This window comes from Amblyomma mixtum, chromosome 1 (assembly GCF_055824585.1).
Source record: "Amblyomma mixtum isolate Tamu chromosome 1, ASM5582458v1, whole genome shotgun sequence".
NCBI classification, from domain to species: Eukaryota; Metazoa; Arthropoda; class Arachnida; order Ixodida; family Ixodidae; genus Amblyomma; species Amblyomma mixtum.
The window spans coordinates 325,734,538-325,753,340 of record NC_143012.1 but is presented as its reverse complement, the minus strand read 5'-3'; the positions used below and the strand labels follow the sequence as shown (position 1 = coordinate 325,753,340).

General features: G+C 47.5%; 1 protein-coding gene across 1 annotated transcript in view; it reads right to left on the bottom strand.

Annotated features, from left to right (window-relative positions):
* Positions 1-15,606, bottom strand: part of LOC149372784 (immunomodulatory peroxidase-like) — a 69,310-nt gene extending 53,704 nt beyond the window's left edge. The window contains exons 1-4 of the mRNA XM_089582538.1: positions 15,602-15,606; positions 12,287-12,490; positions 4,749-4,949; positions 1,686-1,903 (exon numbers count right to left, since the gene is read on the bottom strand). Of these exons, the coding sequence (XP_089438664.1) occupies positions 1,686-1,903; positions 4,749-4,949; positions 12,287-12,490; positions 15,602-15,606 (628 nt within the window). The remainder of the gene's footprint in view (positions 1-1,685; positions 1,904-4,748; positions 4,950-12,286; positions 12,491-15,601) is intronic.
* Positions 15,607-18,803: the final 3,197 nt, after the last annotated feature.

Below are 18,803 nucleotides of genomic sequence, written 5' to 3'. Positions count from 1 at the left end.
TAGTTAGTTTAACCACCTGCTGTAAAGCGAGGTATGCACCTTCTAAGGCCGCAGATTGCTCTTTTGATCCCGGGGCTGCTTCCGCCGGTTGTTGCTTTGCGTCGACGCTGCGAGCTCATGCCGTTGTGTTGCTTATGTTCGCGCTTATCCTTTCTTTCTTTCTTTCTTTCTCTTTCTCTTTTCTTTTTATTCTTCTCTCTTGATGCGAACTTGTCTTTCCTCTAGCCTCTCCTCCCTTGAGCCATCCAAAGCGCATCGCTGGAAGCACTGTCCTTGTAGGTTGTATGAGCGCGCGCGCAGGCACGCGGCCCATTTCTGTATTCGATGGTAGTGGGAGCCTTGGGCGAACTTTCGCATGCGGGCTTCCATTCGACCTGAGACGAGGTCGCTTTCCAGTTACCTAGTTGCCAGGAGGAAAGTCAAACTCCCCAGCGCGAATGTTTGCACGCAGTTCGGGTGCCTTCGCCTGCTGCGCGCCTATGCAAACCGATTGCCGTCACTCACGTTATACGAGGGGCGTAGGACCAAGTTTTCATTGACCTTTTTTTCCCGCACATATTCGCACTTTTGTAGTTTGCAGGACAGACGCGAGGTTTACGCTTCTTCGCTACTTTGCCTTGTCCTTTACTGTCAGGTGCTTTGATGTCTCTGTACGCAGCCTAATAGCGCGTCGGACCAATGAAACGAAGGATGACGATTGATTCGTAACAGGCCTTCAGGTGTAGGAGAGCGAACTGGCTACGGAAAGGGTCACTCACTATACGCGCTGCAACGCAAACGCTTGGAGTCACTAGTGCGTGAATGGCCAAGCTGGCACGGGTTGCTCGGAACGTGACACTGGAAACTGCAGCCTCACACTACCGCGGGGACTGAACCCTTGAGCAGCGGCTGATTGGCATGCATGGCAGCGAATAGAGGACGTTAATGGTACAAATTCGCTTGTTTATCAGAACTCTCGCTGAAATTTCCTTTAATTTCTTTTTGTCTAGATTCTCTTGCTTAGAAACTGTGTAGTCGACTGTTAGAAGGGCCTCATGTTTTTGTTCGCGCAATGGTTAGCACTGCCCTAAGTGACATTCGTGTCACGTAGAGACCGCACACATGGACAATGGACACGTTGGACGCTAAGCGTATGCATCCTATATGACTGGATCCTGGAATAGCTCATGCTCCAGTAAGGTAATTTGGAGCTCTGCACATGAGGCAACCAGGCTTCTCCAGGCAACGAAGAGTGTCTGCGAGTGTGTAATACTCACGCCTTCGTGACAAAATCTGAACTTACTAGGAAATACACGCTGCAGTTTATGTTTTCTTACTGTGCTAATTAAAGTTGCCAGATTGCACGAAGAGCAAATGACATAGCTTACACTTCGCACTTCACAGTAACGTTCTGAATCGTATCATTGTGTTCTGAGCGGCTTCGTGGTATTTGATGCGTCGGTAAATAGAGCATGCTGGTTCTTTCGCCTTCGCCTTTTAATAGGGTACCCGACGGTACTGGAGGTATTCTAGCACTTTGGAGGTACACAAGCAGCAATAGCTGGCGCAACAGAGCACGAGCCCTAGTGTTCTTACAGTGATAAGCGTTAGCATCGCAAAGACTTTAAAGAAATAGCCAACTGAACCCAGCACAGAAATCAATACCAGCTGGTTACTCGGTGGTGATACGAGAAAGGTGGGCGTACCATCTGCGTAGGCTGGCGGCAGGTAGCGCACCATGGCCGAGCGCACGGATCCCCAGGACGGGTTCTCGAGGTTGTTGCACATTCCGGTGAGCGTGCGGTAGCGGCTGAGCTCACACTTGACCGGCTTCAGGAAGGTGGGACAGATGTCCTTCACCAGCGTCTTGCTGGTGTCGATCTGCGGCAGCCCGTACACGATGGCGTGGTACGACAGCGAGAACCTGCGGGGCGAGACGCGCGTCCACCGCTGGCCGGTGAGTCACCTTTGTTGCCTAAGAGCATTCGTAAGAAGGTAGATGGCAAGGGGAAGTAAAAAACGCAACAAAAAGTCGAACAGTTAGCTGATACAACTGCTCTAAGAAACTTTCAATTGCTCGCTGTAGACGCCGCGGTGGCTCAGTGGTTACGGTGCTCGGCTGCTGGCCCGAGAGACATGGCTTCGATCCCGGTCGCGGCGGTCGAATTTTGATGGAGGCGAAATTCTAGAGGCCCGTGTACTGTGGAATGTCAGTGCACGTTAAAGAACCCCAGGCGGTCGGAATCTCCGGAGCCCTTCACTACGGCGTCTCTCATAGCCTGAGTCGCTTTGGGACGTTAAACCCCATAAACTAAACCAAACCAATTGCTCGCTGCACTAACGCATGGTCGGAGCACACAGCTATGTGTACGCAAGCATTATCTTTGCCGAAGTCAATCCCCCAGATGCCTAGAGGCGGCTTAGCTCTGTCACGAATGTTGCAAGGGGCCCGTGTCTCCTGTTGTATGTTCAGAGTTTGTGTGTCGTTATGATCCTGCCAACGTTTCTCTCATTACGTTTGTCCAAAGCGACGCTACTGCTGGCTCTACGTATCGGCCCACAGACTAATGGAACCTGTGGGCAGGAAGAGCTCACATGTCTTTCAGGAAAAGGAAGAAGAAAGCCACTCGGGGTCAGAGTTCGTCTCTCTTCGGCCACTAGGCATGCCTCATGGCGGTAGTGGTTTGCTGATAAAAAAAAAAGAGTAAAAAGGAAGGAAAAGGTTGTGCCGGCCGTAGAAATTGTTGCCTAATATCTTAAACATGCAAACTGCGACCGGCGGAAATAAAAGGCACAGGGCGAAGATATCTAACGAGGCGAAGTACAGAGAGGACCGACACCAAGAAAGGACAGGATATAGCAGTAGCGTTTCTCCTGGAACGGTTCAAGGAGCTTAAAACTTTTTTTTTTATCCATGTCAGAATTTTAAACGGTGTTGACCTTTTGGTGCGTGTTTTTAGTCTCACGTTTAGTGGATTTAGGTGGGAGCATGCATACGTGTCTACACTCTAAATAGACAGGTGTAAAAAGGGAGGTAACTGTCCACTAGGGGACAACATTACCCCCTTTTAACTCCCATATAGGTGTACTCATGTTTAGAGTGCATATATGGCTGATCTCTTCCTGCTACATAAACCATCCCACAGTGATTATGACGAAGAACAAAGTAGGTGGGAAAAAGATGTTCTAGCTTCACCTTCATTTATCTAGCCTTTAAAATTTATTATATACCATGGTCACCAAGAACATAGCAGATATATTTGTGCAACCATTTCATTGGCAAAAGCGGGTAGCAGTTAAAGGAACCCTATGCACCAGTCGAAGCCACACTCGATACTGCGTGACTTTTCGCTAATTTCTGCCGTGAAAGGTTCACATGATGCTTATCAGCATGTTTATGCTTGTTGAGAGCTAACACGGTTTAATTTTATGTTTCGTGCTTTGGTTTTGTTCGGGGGCCGACGCATTATGAGCCATGTGGGCTTTGCCTGCTCCCACACTGCAGGCTTGTGGCGACCCCGACGGAGAAAGCTCTATCGCGCGTACATCGCCTGTGCGAATGCGGCGAGCAGGTATAAGCCGTCTGAGGCCGCGCAGCTTTGAGGTCGTGCGTTTTAGAGGTCAGAGAAGAAGCTACATAGACTCGCCGACGACTGATAGCATGTGCGGAACTGAATGCGACTGGGTGACGTTGAAAGAATCGTGTGCGTTGCGGAAACTGGTTCGTTATCGGAAATAATCTTACGCCAACTCTCCGGCGGTCAGGCTCCAGTGTGCTCACGGTTTCATAACGCGATGGATTCCTGTCTTTGTACCACGTACGGAAGAAGGGCGAACCTTGCAAGATTAGCACTTCGGAACGTCTGTGGGTATAGTGCTACTCTTTCTTTCTTTCTTTCTTTCTTTCTTTCTTTCTTTCTTTCTTTCTTTCTTTCTTTCTTTCTTTCTTTCTTTCTTTCTTTCTTTCTTTCTTTCTTTCTTTCTTTCTTTCTTTCTTTCTTTCTTTCTTTCTTTCTTTCCTTCTTTCTTTCTTTCTTTCTTTCTTTCTTTCTTTCTTTCTTTCTTTATGCCTCTCTCTCTCCCTGTGGTCAACAACACGATATGCGCACACTTTCGCTCTAATTGCAAGCGATGCGCAACCGAATTTGTTTTTTTGTCACATATATACACGGGGCCTTCAGTTTTTCTAACCCGTAGCAGTAGTGTCGTCAAGTAATGTCTCGAGCCAGTCGGCATGTACTCATAGATGGAATGTTGATGGGCTTACTGACAGCCCTCGTTCTCTGTCCCAGTGCTTTAATGTACCATTTAGGTAGATGATTAGGTAACAGACCCACACCAGAATCCAGGCACCTACACAACAGCTTACCTCTATATCTCACCACGAATGATTAACGTAAGCTTAAGGGGGAAGTTGTTCCGACAGTCTATCTCTCAAACACAAAGATTGCGCTTTTGTCTTATGGGTCGCATTCTATAGTAATCATGGCTAGCACATGAAACCGGTCTTTTCCAATTGTCCTCATAGGGCCAAAACTTTAATAGGAACGTACTCAAAGGCGCTGGAAAAGATTCCTGCCTTCGCGAATAAGTGGCAGTATTGCCGCAACGAATAAAATTATAGCCAGTGTAGGCAGTGGACAGTTGCTAAGCCCCTTTCCCAAATAGGGGCCTTTCATAAAGTCCTCGGTACACACAGTTCATTGAGAGCGCGTGGAATGAGTTTGCAGGGTGGTCTTAACAGTGCGTCATGGACAATGCATACTCACTTCTGGGCTAGTATCCTGGACGCGTCGAGGACGATCTCGGACGGCACGGTCACGTGCTCGGGCGTGGGTGTGTCCGAGGAGAGTTCGTAGATCTCGTTGGGCACACTCTCACCAAACTTGGTCTTCGCCTCGAGCAGAGCCTGGTTCACGTCTTCGTACGTGATGCATTGCTGGCCTTCGGTCAGCGTAACCGCCTTCAGCCTGCGCACAAGATGGAGGTTCCAGAGTTGCAGTATAACATAGTGTATGTCAACAGGTACCAAAAGCTGTATCTCCAGCCTTTATCTGGTCTTCAGCATATTTTCAAACATTTTCGAAAATCACCTTAAGCTTTCTTTGCCGATTTAAGAGCCTTAGATTGATGGAATATTCAGATATGCAAAAAGTAATAATAAATAAATAGCTAAGTTACTAGAAATGCATCACTGAACAGTGCTTACGGCCTTTTCGTTTTTGTCCGGACGTGAAGGAGGCACGTGGTTCGAACAACGCACAAGGACAGGACCAAAGCTTGGACTACGTTAACACAAACATTGTCTTTGCTGTCCTTAGCTTGCCCTGTGCTGTTTGTATGTGTACCTGCTATATTTTCATAACAACTAAGCAGTAATCTGTGTTAAGTAGAAGTTGAACCCTGGATGTAGCCCCGACAGGAAAGAAGAGGAACATTGTTTGTTTGCTTGTTTGTTTATTGTGCTTAAGACAGTACATAAGTAGTGTCAAGGGGCAGAGGCAAAAGGCGGTAGCAATGAACGCCTGACTGGGCCAATGTCCCTACAAATGTCCCTAAAATGTCCCTACATGTCAGACGGATACCAGTAGCGCCTGAATCGCAGACAGGTTCTGTTTACATGCGCTGACGAAGGCTTCATTAGGCACAAACAGCATGTCAGTGAAATGCGCACCAGCATCAATGTATAGGGGATGAAGCACACACGCTCGCTCAGTTTACAATCATCCTCACAATGCAGCTTACATTTGATCGCATACGGTGCAAGCTATCTTTAGAATCATTTCATCCTGCATATATTATTGGAGTTGTTAGATCGTATATCTTTCTTTCTTCTTTCTGCGTTCCGTAGCCCTCTGATTACTTACCTAATGAATACATTCATTTACCTGTTCTCGTATGTGACTGCTACGAAGTATTGAAATATCCACTGGCGTCAGGATGGTGAAGTGGTAAAGATTTAGTCGAGAAATTGCACTGGGGGCGGGGGCGGGGGGGGGGGGGGGGGGGGGGGCACACAAACCACGTTCGCTTTGGCACACATTCCTGAAGGCGATATTTCAGGGAACAAACTTCAACAAGGGGCCGAACGACTCGTATTTTTTCACGACCGAGACGAAGGGGAGTCCTCTTGTACAAACATTTGTAAGAGGAGAGAGGGTTTCCTTAAAATCATTGTTAAACTTTGTGTGGTAGAGACGTCTATCCTTCCTGTCCCTTTACAGTGAAGGCAATACTATGGTCAAGAACGGACCTAACCCGCAGTCTTCATTTGCTTGCCTTTTCAGAATGGGCGATCTTCTAAGCAATGGCAACTCCTACTATAATATTTTAGGAGAGTGGAGGTCTAAAGTGGAAAGGAAGAGGAAGCACGAAGAAAAGAAACTACGAGAGGAAGTAAACGTACAACGTACTGAAGGTTCAACTACTTTACGCAGACATTTTGCAAAGCACGCCGCTTGTTTTCGAATTTGCAACTCTTACAACATATTTGGGGCAACATTCCTTGCCTAGCAGGTTACGCTGTGGCAATGTCCCCTTTTCATTACAGTAATTCGCCTCCTTCACCATCCTATATCGCCGCCTCAAATCCGGCACACATACACGCTGCTTTGATTCATTACGGCTCGCTCCCGCTGGTTCGTGACTACGGTGTCAGCAGTGTCGTCACACAAGCGGCGGGGGAAACTTGGAACAAATGTGCTCCAAAGCAAAAGCCGTTGGGTCAAAGGTAAGGGTGGTACTGCTTGGCTCACTATGTTTGTGCGCAAGAAAATGCAGATGCCGCTTATGGCAGCGCAAGTTACGTTCTAAATATGCGCCCGACGGTCACGCCGCGACCCCTTCGGGTTTCTCCGAACCGCAAGCGGGTCGTGGCCGTGGTAGCGGTGTACGCATTAGCCCCCTTATCTGCTTCCTTTGCCGGTATTTTTCGCCGGCGCGTTGCACCTTACTGTCCTCCTACATTTCTCGAGGTCACTGCATAACCGATGTCGGTTGCGAATTCGATGATGTAACAGTTTCCTGATGAAGGGGCCCAAACTGGGCAACACAGGTCGAGCCGAAATCCGTTACGCACTTTATTACAGCCATAAATCTTCATTCGATGCAAAATAATAACCGCGGAAAAAATTTCGTCTCTCTCTTAGCAATTTTTGCTTCTTACTATAGGTTTCCTTTCTTTTTTTCTAGCGCCTAGAAGGGCATTAGCGAATGCATGCCTCGGCCCCCGCCGTGCGTATGTGCCATTAAGCCTGAGGACATCATCATCATCATGCCTCGGCAATAATATTTCACGCATGACACAGTGCTTTCCGTCGTGATAAGTAATGTTGAAGAGCTCCTTATGAACCTGCATGGTGCTTCCTTATTAAGGCACAGTCGCAACACTGCTGCATTTATAGTTCGTAGAATTGCTATTTGATTGCTGACTTTTTTTTTCTTCTAACGCAACAAGGATAGATGGACTGAGCAGTTCAACTTTTGTGCGTATTAGAACATCGGCCATATAAATCGCCTTATATCACTGCTTACTGAAATGGACTATGAGCGCTGAACGCAATGAATAAGGAAAAAAAAAACGATCCAGATAGAAGTACTGCCGAGAAGCGGCCTTTCTGTAGCAGTGATGCGCCCGTATATGAGGGCGACAACATAAATTCGTATTTAAAAAAAAAATGGCTGATATAATTGAGGGAGATGTTTAACTTTGTCTTCATCTAGCATTAGCTAGATTCTACTGCGTAGACTTTATTCTATTGATACATCATGTACAGCCTTTGTCAAAAGTAAAGAGTTCAAAGGGGTTTCTTTTAAGCCTTGTCGTTGGGCTCCCTAACCACCCGTAGAAGTCCTAACTTTCGGAGGGTTGAGAATGCGAGTTTCTCTTACTTCAAGGAATTTGGAATGCTGGGTGTGCTGGAGGATGCTGGACTCACGGGCAAACTTTAACATCATCTTGTAACCCCCCCCCCCCCCCCCCTTTTTTTTTTGAGCTGAACGTTTTGTCTACCCATCTACAGGTTATCGCACTTTTTCACTTCATTTTAAAACATTCTTGCATTCATCTGCAATGTGTATTCCCCGCAACTCAATGACGGCACGTTTTATTATTTTATAGTTCTTCCATGTATCTTTTTTTTTTCTGTGGTTTTTTCCTATCACCTCTCTTTCTCAAAATCCCTCCACCAAAACAGACCAGTGTGTCAGCGTATTCCACATGCCGGCTGAAATCTGGTCTTCATTGAAGAGACCCCCTTCCAACCCTCCCTCTCTTTTTCGCTCCCATAATGAGCCACACAGTGGGACCAAGAAGCAAACCTCCTGGGCTTTAAACTTTTGAGAAAGCGTACACAAGCGTAGTTTCGAACGAAAAGCCTATAGCTTGCTTAGGTATACGTCACCTAAGAGCCTCAATAGGTCGGCTTTTTGGAGAGACAAGATACGCAAAGCTCGATTTTCTGAAATGAACTAAAGGATCGCTTGTGCCCTTCTCTCGGTCACCCAAAGCCTCCCAACTTTCGTGTCAATATCTTGGAGAACCTAGCAAGCAAAAAAAAAAAACATTCTAGCCAAAAGCGCCCCCACGGCGCTTACAAGCAGCAAATTAAGTACGCCGTGCAATCAAAGGGTAATCGATGTCAATGCATCCTAACCGCGGTGCTGCTCCACTTGCGCCATTTGACCGCTAATTCATCGAATAAGGCCAACAGTACTGGGTGCGCTGCTGCTAACGCAGCGCACATATAAACCATATACCTAAGACGATGCTTGTTTTTTGCTGCAACAGCTCTAGCCTGCCTTGTCGCAGGTTCAGATCTCGCATTGCTTTCCGAAGTGTACCCGCTCTAGGTTAGGCCGGCAGCAGTATATACGTACAAGAAATCGAATTCCTTTAGCCCAAGCAGACAGGCAGCGACTATGCACATCCATTCCGGGCTCCAACAACGCGGCCACGGCTGCTCGGGTCCCCGTAAACGACCCGGTTTCGCAACTGTCGAGAGTGTCTCCGCGACGTTTCGGCTCTGCGGGACCGCGAGCCTCGGGCACGTGAACAAATTACCGCTCGCGGGGCGCGCGCGTGTCTCTGCCAATGGAGCTCTCGTTGTAAACACCTACACAGCTTCGTGCGTAGTATTTCCCAGTGCCGGAGGTATATAGACAGCCAGCAAAGCATACGGCGCCTGCCCCTACGGATATCATTCACTCTCATCGCGCATTTCAGCCGCTGCCTTGCAGCCAACCCAGCGGCGTGCCTCACGAAGTCCCGCTCACTTCTTGGCTTCTTCTTCTCTCGCGAGTGCAAAGCAGCCACTGCCTTGGCAAGGAAACGGCGCGGGATATGCGTGCGTGCGCAGTGATTGCTCGTCGACGAGTTCGTTCTTTCTGCTAGCTCGCTGGCAAGGAGAAAGTAATTACTTTGTCGTGTTGGCACGTTATTGATGGCGCTTGCTTTGCGCGCGCGTGCTGGGGTGTTTTTCTCGCGCCCGCAGAAATTATGCCGGCCGATATGTTTTTTTTTTTTTTTCGCCACCGGGATTCTGGAACGCGAGGTGCACGCGAGCGCGCCCGAGCGCACGTAATAACTTCTCGCCGCAGTTACGGACGCTACTGCATTCGTGACTGTAACTGGCGTCCGGAAAGTGCGCAGAAATAACGTTGTTCGTTAAACGGGCCTCGCATAAAGACGATACTGCACCGCCTTCGTAGGAACGCTCTCAGAATTGCAAATATGAGTTCTTTGGGACTACTGTGCTTCGATGCGTTAGAGTCCTGCTCAGCATACCCGCATGCCAGGCAATGGGCCAGGTCCACATTAGAGAGTTTTAGAATTGGGGGCCCAAGCGGCTTGTTGCCCCAAGAGAATTGCCGGCCGCAAGTGCGCATGCGCAGAACCCAAGCCAGTCTTGGGCTGTTGCGTTCGCGTTAACCCAAGACCTAAAAATCGAAAACTAGCGTGGGCCCCCAAGCCGTCTTGGGTCACCCTCGCGAGTGACGAGAAATCGCGAAATCACCGTACAGCAGATTATCGCAGAGCAAACTTGCTGCCTTTCAACTGATTTTTGCTATTTTACACAGGTGAACTCGCAGTTTTAAAGTGAATCACCAAAAAAACTCTATTTAAGAACACTTGACTGCGGTTGGCTTTGCTTGACTTAAGATAGTTTACTTAATTTGTAGTACTAACAAAACGATTACGTTTATGATATTTTATTGCTCGCTCTTCTTGCTCAAAAAAGCATTGCTCGTTTTCACTTGCAAGAAAAGCTTTTCTTTTTTGTTGCTTTCAAACACAATTTTATTTTCCCCACTGTGGCGTAACGAGCGCTCGACGCAACTCTGTCTGCGTTTGACCCAACTCTCAAACTCTGCGGTTCCTCTAAACGCAAGAGCAACAACGCAACGCGGCTTGGCGGCACAGAGTCTTGGGTCCTCAATTCTAAAACTCTCTTTTGCCTCTTCTACTACCCGGCTGCTCAGCAGTCGGGTTCGTACCCCCTACGTTCTCTATCCTTCACCACCTGGCTCGACTGGCTTGGCGCTGAAGGGGAGGAAGAACAGCGACTTCTGGTCGCCCAGGCGGTCGACATGTTCGGCCCGTAAATTATGGCCAAATAAAGGTCTTCTACTACTACTATAACGCACACGGCTGTACACAGACAACATGAGCAGAACAGAATCTCCTAGTGGGAACATTAATGCAGCGCAGATTAACCTGCGCCACCTTTTAGTATCTCACTTATTACCTGCTGCACTGGGGTCCTTCATAACCAGGGTTAAGGATCGCCAGCGTGTGCTTTTCGCGAAACAAACCGGCACTGATCACCATATGCCGGATGTAGCACACACTGCTAATTCTCACCAACTAAAGCAACGCTCAGAGTTCCGCACGCATGCGTAGAAGTAATACCGGCATGCTGAGCAGGAGTCTAACTCGCATCGGAGCTCAGTAGTCCCAAAGAAGTCGTATTGGCAATTCTGAGAGCGTTCCTACGAAGGCGGTGCAGTGTCGTCTTTATGCGAGGCCTTGAGGCGCATACATGATGTTGGAGCACATACATGAGAATAGCAAAGGTGCATGCATGTCAGTCACTAGTATCTGTTTGACTTTATCGGTATCTTCAATCTTTAGGGAATTGCCTTTCGTAGATTTGGCTCAGTATATGATCTTAACATGCTACGGCACGAATTTTTGATAAAATGCTATTTGTTTCTCTTTTTTTGCTTACGACGTGACCTATAATTTTCAGGACAGCCGCTGTGTGTACCATTTATCCTGCCTCGCTAATCACGTAGACATATTTTTTTTTTTATGGGGAACAACCTAGGTTAAAAAATATAACGGTGTGCAGAAGAACGACAGAAATTAAGACTTGTTGTTGGAAACACTATAGAAGGAGCAACGGTAGTTTTTGTCGTCTTCACTTATTTTTAATTACATTTAATGACTAAGTTTTCACGTTGTGAATTGCAAACAAATATTACAAGTACAAAGCTGCAAAGAGTCCTCTAAAACTTATAATTTAGCATTTCTTATTTTGTTGCCTCTAACATATGGGCCATTTCGTGCTGAAAAGAAAGCTTGCGAAATAGGAAAATAAACAAATAAAAAAGCACGTGATCCGTCACTTAACCTGCACGTGGTAACAATGTTTTGAAACTAGAGGTCTACGAACGATTTGAGCACGTAGCCTGCCTACAAAGTACACTTCTGAAGAATTTTACTTTAAGGGGTTTCACAGTTCTTGGGAAGTTCGGAAGCAAAGTGGACGTGGTAGCTACTTGTCTGCAGCGTTACATCATCGCCAATGTTCAAAACCAAAATACCCAATAGTGCACGCTCTGACAAGGTTTTTGCTTTGTGTTTAAAAATCCGCTTGTGTGTATTTCGAAATATAACAGGAACCTCTTTCTTTGTGACGTAACGGCAGAAATTCTTTTCGTATCAAGAGCATAATCAGCAGCATATTCAGACTCTTGCTTCACGACAGAGCGACAAGAGACCGCGCAGTACTGCAGAAAGTGCTGCCGTCGTGACGGCAAAAAAAAAAAAAAATTGTTTTTTCTCAGTACAGATATTCATGTCCCAAAATGCTGCAAGAATTTTCGCTCCAGTGACAAGTTTACCGTCGTCTTTTTCAACTGGGCGAAGAACTGTCCGAGATGAGACATTCCTACTTACTCTACAACGAACTCCCTTCCCTGTTTGCACGCACACCGTGTCGACCACCGATATCCCAGAGGTCAGCCACCGTGGATCAGGAGATAAGCGAGAACTGATGGACGAAGAGAGGCCTCGGATACTCACTGGGGCACGAAATTGGACAGGTACTGTAGGCCAGCGGCCGACGCTAGCGAGGGTTTCTGTATGATGGCCGCGTGGGGTTTGGTCGTGGTCACGATGAGCGCGCAGTCCGGGCCGTACTCTGGGTTGTACGGCGTCGGCCGTGAGTCCTCGAACACTAGCGTGCCGCCGATGCAGAGCAGCGTAGTCGCTGTCATTACCAGGTACCTGCGCAGAGGCAAGGGGGGAGGAAAACACGGTAAGAGAGGGCTCCGATGTTTTACTTACTCATTCAGTCACGTAACCACCACGCCCAAAGGTAGAAAAAAGAAAAAATCGGGCGGGGGTGGGTTACATAGATAATGATGACCTGAACACGTTGCTAGCATTGGAGCACATCAGACAACATCATAGCAACATCTAGAGATGAGCGGCTCCCGTCAGCGTGACTTTGCCCATAAGCTGAGTGATATTCGTTCTCTATCTGATCAGGTTGTCATTATAGATGCGGGCTGTACAGGATGCGAATCACTATTTTGACTGAAAGACAAACGTGAGAATCTCCTCCAATTCTGATACCGCTGATGTATCTGATAACAGCAACAAGGAATTTAATATTCAGGTAAAACGCTCATAGGGCACACTAACGTCACTTTGCAGTGCATGCTCACAAAAGGTCGCTCAGGCCTCCTGACGTCAGGAACCTCACCCGCTCTTCGGTTCCTTCCTCTGTCCATGAAGTCTGAGGCCGAGGTTCGTCGTATAGCGGACATCAAATTTTTGAATAGCGGCAAAATGTTCCATTGCGTTGTTTTCTTTACTTTTTATCGTGAAATAACATGTGTCACTATGTTTAAGTTCCTCTCAAGGTAGCATGATTCGGCGGTGTCAGGGCACTTATTTTGCTAACTCCTGCAACTACTGCACCAGTAACGGCGACATTATGTTTCCTTTCTTTTTGTCATATTCAAGTTGTTTTGCTTCATTGCGGGTATACCAGTCTGTTCCTATATACAAGGTTATCAACTCTGATACCTGTTATCTGCTGGTGCAACGACTCCAAAAAGACTGAACAGAATTTCCAGTGAGAACTCCTAACCCATCCTGCAACGGCTGCAGCACAAGCCGTGTGTGTTGTGCACTTAATTTCTCATACCAAGTGTGTTTCGTGGTGTTTTGGTCAACGCAAAAACTGACAGGGAATTACATTTAACCAGCCATTCAGCAACGTCATGGTATGTCAGTCACACATACACGACGTGTTTTTCTGTAAAACAAAATTCACTTTCGCAAGCCATGCTCGTGACACGCATGTTTGGCTGCACAGATGGTAGAACAGCGACGCCGTCGAAAAGCCGCCGAGAAACCAGCGCTTCGTTTTCTTTACCCGCGTCGTCTACTTTCAGCCCCTGGGGACGAACCCTCTTCGTTTTGCCACGCAGATGAATGTAAGCGCTCACAAAAACTCATTTTCCGAGCGAGCAAGCTATGTGCAGCAGCGAGGCTGCGCGCCTGATTGCACATTTCAATTTGGAGGCACTGACGCTTGACGGAGACTTCAGCGAAGTGGCGCTTGCGTATAACGCGGAAAAAAAGAAACGCAGTGCGAGAGGAGAGGTGGAAGAATGACACGTACGCGTTGCACGCGCCACTGCGCGTTTTAAACTGGACGCGTTTATCCCGCCCCAAAAGCTCGGGCATTTCACTGTATAGGAAGGTGCAATGACTGCGAGATGCAGTGCACCTGGCAACTACAGCAAACAAACAATCTCGCCCTCCACAGCATAGTGCTGGAATTCCAGATTTTTTTTTTTCTTTTTTGAAATGCACTGGTTTCGTCATTTTTTTTGCATGGTCGGTTCACCGCAAGATGACGAGGAGTCCAGAAAATGGCCTGTGCGCATATACCTCCTCTGATCTCCATGATGTGGCGCTGCGTCAACCACAGCATTGCAGTATTGACTTCCTTTCCTTTTTACTTCAGTATTTTGCTTGCACACTCCATAAGCGAACCGTCTCTTTTTGCATTACAAAGGACACTGCCGTACAGAATGTATTGGAATATATTACAAACAGTATAGAAAGAAGGTACGATTATAAAGACATCAGAGCGTAAGTGCTTAAGGCACGATGATGCCAGATCGCTAAAAAGAACAACGTAAATGAAAAGAAAAAACACAAAATCACTGCCCTAGTATCCGCGAGATCAAAATGCCGCCTACCTTCAACGAATTCTCGCGTCTCACTGAGCGAGTGTCACTGTACCTCGTTCTCTGTTGTTGTTTTTTCTTTCTTTTCGCCAGAGACACTACGTAGCCTGAAGCGAAGAGAAAGCCGACGCATGCGCGGATAGCACGTTCAAACATTGAGACAGACAGCGCCGCCGCGCATTGAGAGCGAGATGAGTCGTGTCATCGGACGGCGCTCTACTGACAGCCGGGCTCTGTACTCGTTCAACGCGACGCGAAACAAAGAAAACAAAACAAATAGAAAGAAAGAATAGATGAAAGCGAATTCACCCTCTCTCTCTCTCTCTGGCGGCCCTTTTTCGCCGGTCGTCAGTGCAGTGCAAGCCGGTGAACAAGTAGGCAGGAAAATGATAAAAAGCAGATGACGCCAGCGGCGTTGAACGGCGCCGTCGAGTAGCCCGATGGTCGACAACGCGAGCGCACTGCTTCCGACTGGCTGACAAGACGCTAAAACATATTTATCGACCGCATGCTGGGCGACCCCTGCGGGTTGACCCCACGATCACACACAGACCGCACGCATTACACACGCTTGTTACGGCCGGCCTAGCGACCACCGCCGATCTCGTTTACATCTGACGTCTCGAAGCCGCTGACGCCTCCGTCACCGGACGCTGCTACTCCCGCCGGTCTCACAAGGCGAGGAAGGGTTTTTCTTTTAACTTTTTCTTCGAGGTGGCTTCCCGCTCTTGTGCATCTTACTTAATCAACGCCTGCCTGCTCGCAGAGGCGGCCCTCAGATTGACGACACTGCTCCGCTCATGTCAAGATTGACAAGGAGGTTTTTCTTCGCTTGACGCATTCCTGCGTCATTCCTGGAAGTTCCTGGAAGTTCCGCCTAATGTGTGTGGTGTATTTTTTTTTTACTCTGTCGCATTAAGTTCCATTGGGTGGACATGCGTGTTCGGCTTGAATACATGATCTTCACCGCAGGTTGAATGAAAGATACATTCTTGTGCTTCAATGCACATTTAAAATTAAACACAACTCATTACCTCAACGAATCCTTGAGAACACTAACTAGTTGCTAGATAGATAGCTAGGTGTGACGCCGGCTGCATTATTTACCCTAACTTCTCTTCCTACTTACTTCATCGCAGTTTAAGCCAGTTTTGCGAAATAATGTGGCCGAGGGTGGTGACACCATAAATCATTTGCAGCACGCCACAATTTAGCCAATCTAGCATGATCTGCGCCAGACGGTCTGGTCATCACGTACTTCTGCCCATCTCAGGGCCCTGTGGAGGCTTCCTCCCTTGCGTGCAAGCGGTGTGGCGAAGAAGACTGCTCAGCAGTGCGGACATCAATTAACGGCCGGAAAGCGCTCGGTGCGGCAGAGCTCACCGTATACTGTGTGACACAGAAACGACCGATTATACTGATAAGCTGCACACAAGGCTGGATAATCACACGCGTTTGAGCAGCCTACTTTCCACGAAACGGCTCTAGATCACAGGCAACGAGTTTGTGTACCGTTCTTGAGAAAGGAACAGGAAACACACGTGGCGAAATCCTCGAGGTCTTAAACGAATTCACTTTTCAAGTCCCGTTCTGTGTCTCGATTTTTCGAAGGTTTCCTTTCGCATCCAGTGCTATACGCATCGACAGCCACTTGCACGAAAACTACGATTGGCGTTGATCTTGTGAGCTCGCTCAAAGGCCAGAAAGGTTAGGTTGCTAGTAAACAAACGTAAAGTTTCATGTCAGTGCTCGCTCAGTTGCAACGTTCATGCTATTAGGCCCAAAGGGTCGCGACAACCAAATGGACACACGGGTGCGTAGGTAGTAGAAGACATTTTGACGCGCGCTGGACGAACAAGTAAAATAAAAGTTACAGTTTAAGATAACACGCAGGGGAGCGAGCGAAAACAAAGGACTTGCCGCGAATTGAAATTCAGCCAGTGCGAACCGCGCGCCATTTCACCTTCGCTGGGTGAATTAAGCGCGCACCAAAGATAGTGTGTCCGCCTCGGGGAAAACAATGCAGCGCGGCAACCCCAATTATGCGGGCCCGTATGCACCCAAGAAGGCAGGGTTCCCACGCGACAACGCGCGCAGGCCCGGTAGGCAGACAACTGTTTAAACACGGCAACGCAAATTACTCCACTGCAGAGCGGCGACTGCATGCAGAGCGGTGTTTTAATTCTGACCCACTCTGTTTTCTCCTCTGCGACGCAGGAGCGGCGCGCTAAGAAGGCATTTGCACGGGAGTAAGATAAGACGTCCGAAACGGAGAGGGAGAGCCGAGAGACAAGACAGCTTGTTACGAGTGTTAAGAGCGTAGCGTCAAGTGGAAAGGGAACCAGTGTGCTTCCGTGGAGAAAGCAAAGCGAAGCGAAAGGCGTTGTTGGTGAGGGGGAAGACAAACGAGTTCTCCAGTGAGGACACACACGTACGCGCTCGTATCGGTGGCTTTACAGGCGCCACGCAGCGAATGCTGCCGCCACCGCTTCCGGCAGCCCGGAATTCTCTCTCGCGGTCCAGGAAACCAGCGCATTCCCATTGAATTTGGCCCATTAGGGAAATGGCACGCAAGCCACTTCACTCTCTCCGCGCACTTTCCTCGCGTACAGTCGGCTTCGCGATCCTCTCGGCGTTTTTTTTAGGAACACGTATACGCTGACATCGCATCCAACGGTAAAGAACGTAATAGGGACGGAGGCAGGGGACAACGCAATTGTCGGTTCAGTTGCTAGTACCTACTTGTGTTGTCCGCTACCTCGTCCGGTGTGTTCTCCGATTATTGGTCCCTACTATGGGTTGCTAAGCTAAGAGGCCTACAACTACGCCCTCCTAAGCGAAGAATTGTATGACCTGCCTTTTTGGGTGCTGAACTCGGTGCCGTCTAGGAAGCGCCCGCGTTTGTCGAAACGGAATGTATATATCTGGACATTCTCTAATAGTAAGCACCTTTTGCGGACAAGTAATTTATGCATAAGTGTTTTCATGAATAGGTTTATGGTACAGTTTGCGTTTAGTGCGTTGTTCAGTTTATGGCTCTGCTGGTTCGTGGTTCAAGTGTTAATTGAAGAGCGCATGTTTTGAAGAAGGGTCTAACAGGCTTTATATTTGCACTTAAATCCGATTTTGATTGATTTTTGGTGCAACAACCAGATTGCGATTCCAGTGAAGAGGTCAGAAGTGCTAGATTTTTTCTTAATCTCGAAAGTAGGGAATAAACTAAAGGGTTCACGCACTGCCGAGAGGCACACATCTCCTGTATACTGTCGATTAATAACAGCAAAGAATGGGATTCGAAGCAAGCATTTTATTAATAAAAGCTACGGTAGGATCCTTCGCTCGCTAAAGAATTTCCGCTTTCCACATCCAGCCACGTGAGGATGTCACTGATCATACGGAGGGAATTTACTGATGCCCAGAAAATAGCTGAGGTTGCGCCAAGTGCGCTCGTATAGGAGGTGAGTGCATGTAAAAACATCTGCCTAGTTCGCGCAGAGAGTACAGATTTTATTTTCCTGCAGCACTTTTGCGTTATTCATAAGATCTCCTGAACTATTGAGAAAATTCCATGAAGTATAGGGGAGTAATCATAAGTGCCCATTCAAAGTTTAAACGCAAACTATTTCAAATTTGAGATTACGTTTTCACCAAGATTAAAGTTAAGCTGTCATCGTGCAATGCGGTTGTGAATGTTATCGATTGTAAAACACCTTTGCCAGCTGTTGTTTCCAGAAGCAGTAGAAAAGTAAAACTGACATTTTCTCACACATCTGGTCACGGCTTATCTTTTACGCTTGCGCTGATTTTCAGGCTCGTCTTACGTTGTCTTCACAAGTTTTAAGTACTGACAATAGCATTCACCTAAGCCTAAGAAAAGTACAGGTGCTGAATGCTATAAATCCCATCAAGAGGCTAAATAAACAGCGTTTTCATATGGTTGTTTTTGTTGTTAAACGTATTCCTTCACATGGATAAACGCGAGTCACGGTCGTTTGTATTCACCAGTGAGGGCATTTCATGGGGGCTACAAGTTGTCAATGGTTAAACATAAAGACATTTGTAAAACAGCCTTGAGGTATGTACGCCATATGGTCAGCTTCAGGATTAAAGGTGAGCAAGTAGAAAGCAAGGAGCACGTATACGATCAAGCCAGGTGTCGCCTCCTGTATAGATTGCGGCTATTTGTTTCTGCATTACAAGACCAGCTTTTAGTTCGCAACTTCAGTTCACATGTGCAACGTACACACAGTTTGTGCTTTATCGCATTATCAACTTTTCTCTGAACTTTTACCCCATGCAGATTTGTGGAATACGGTCTCGTGCTTTCCCCG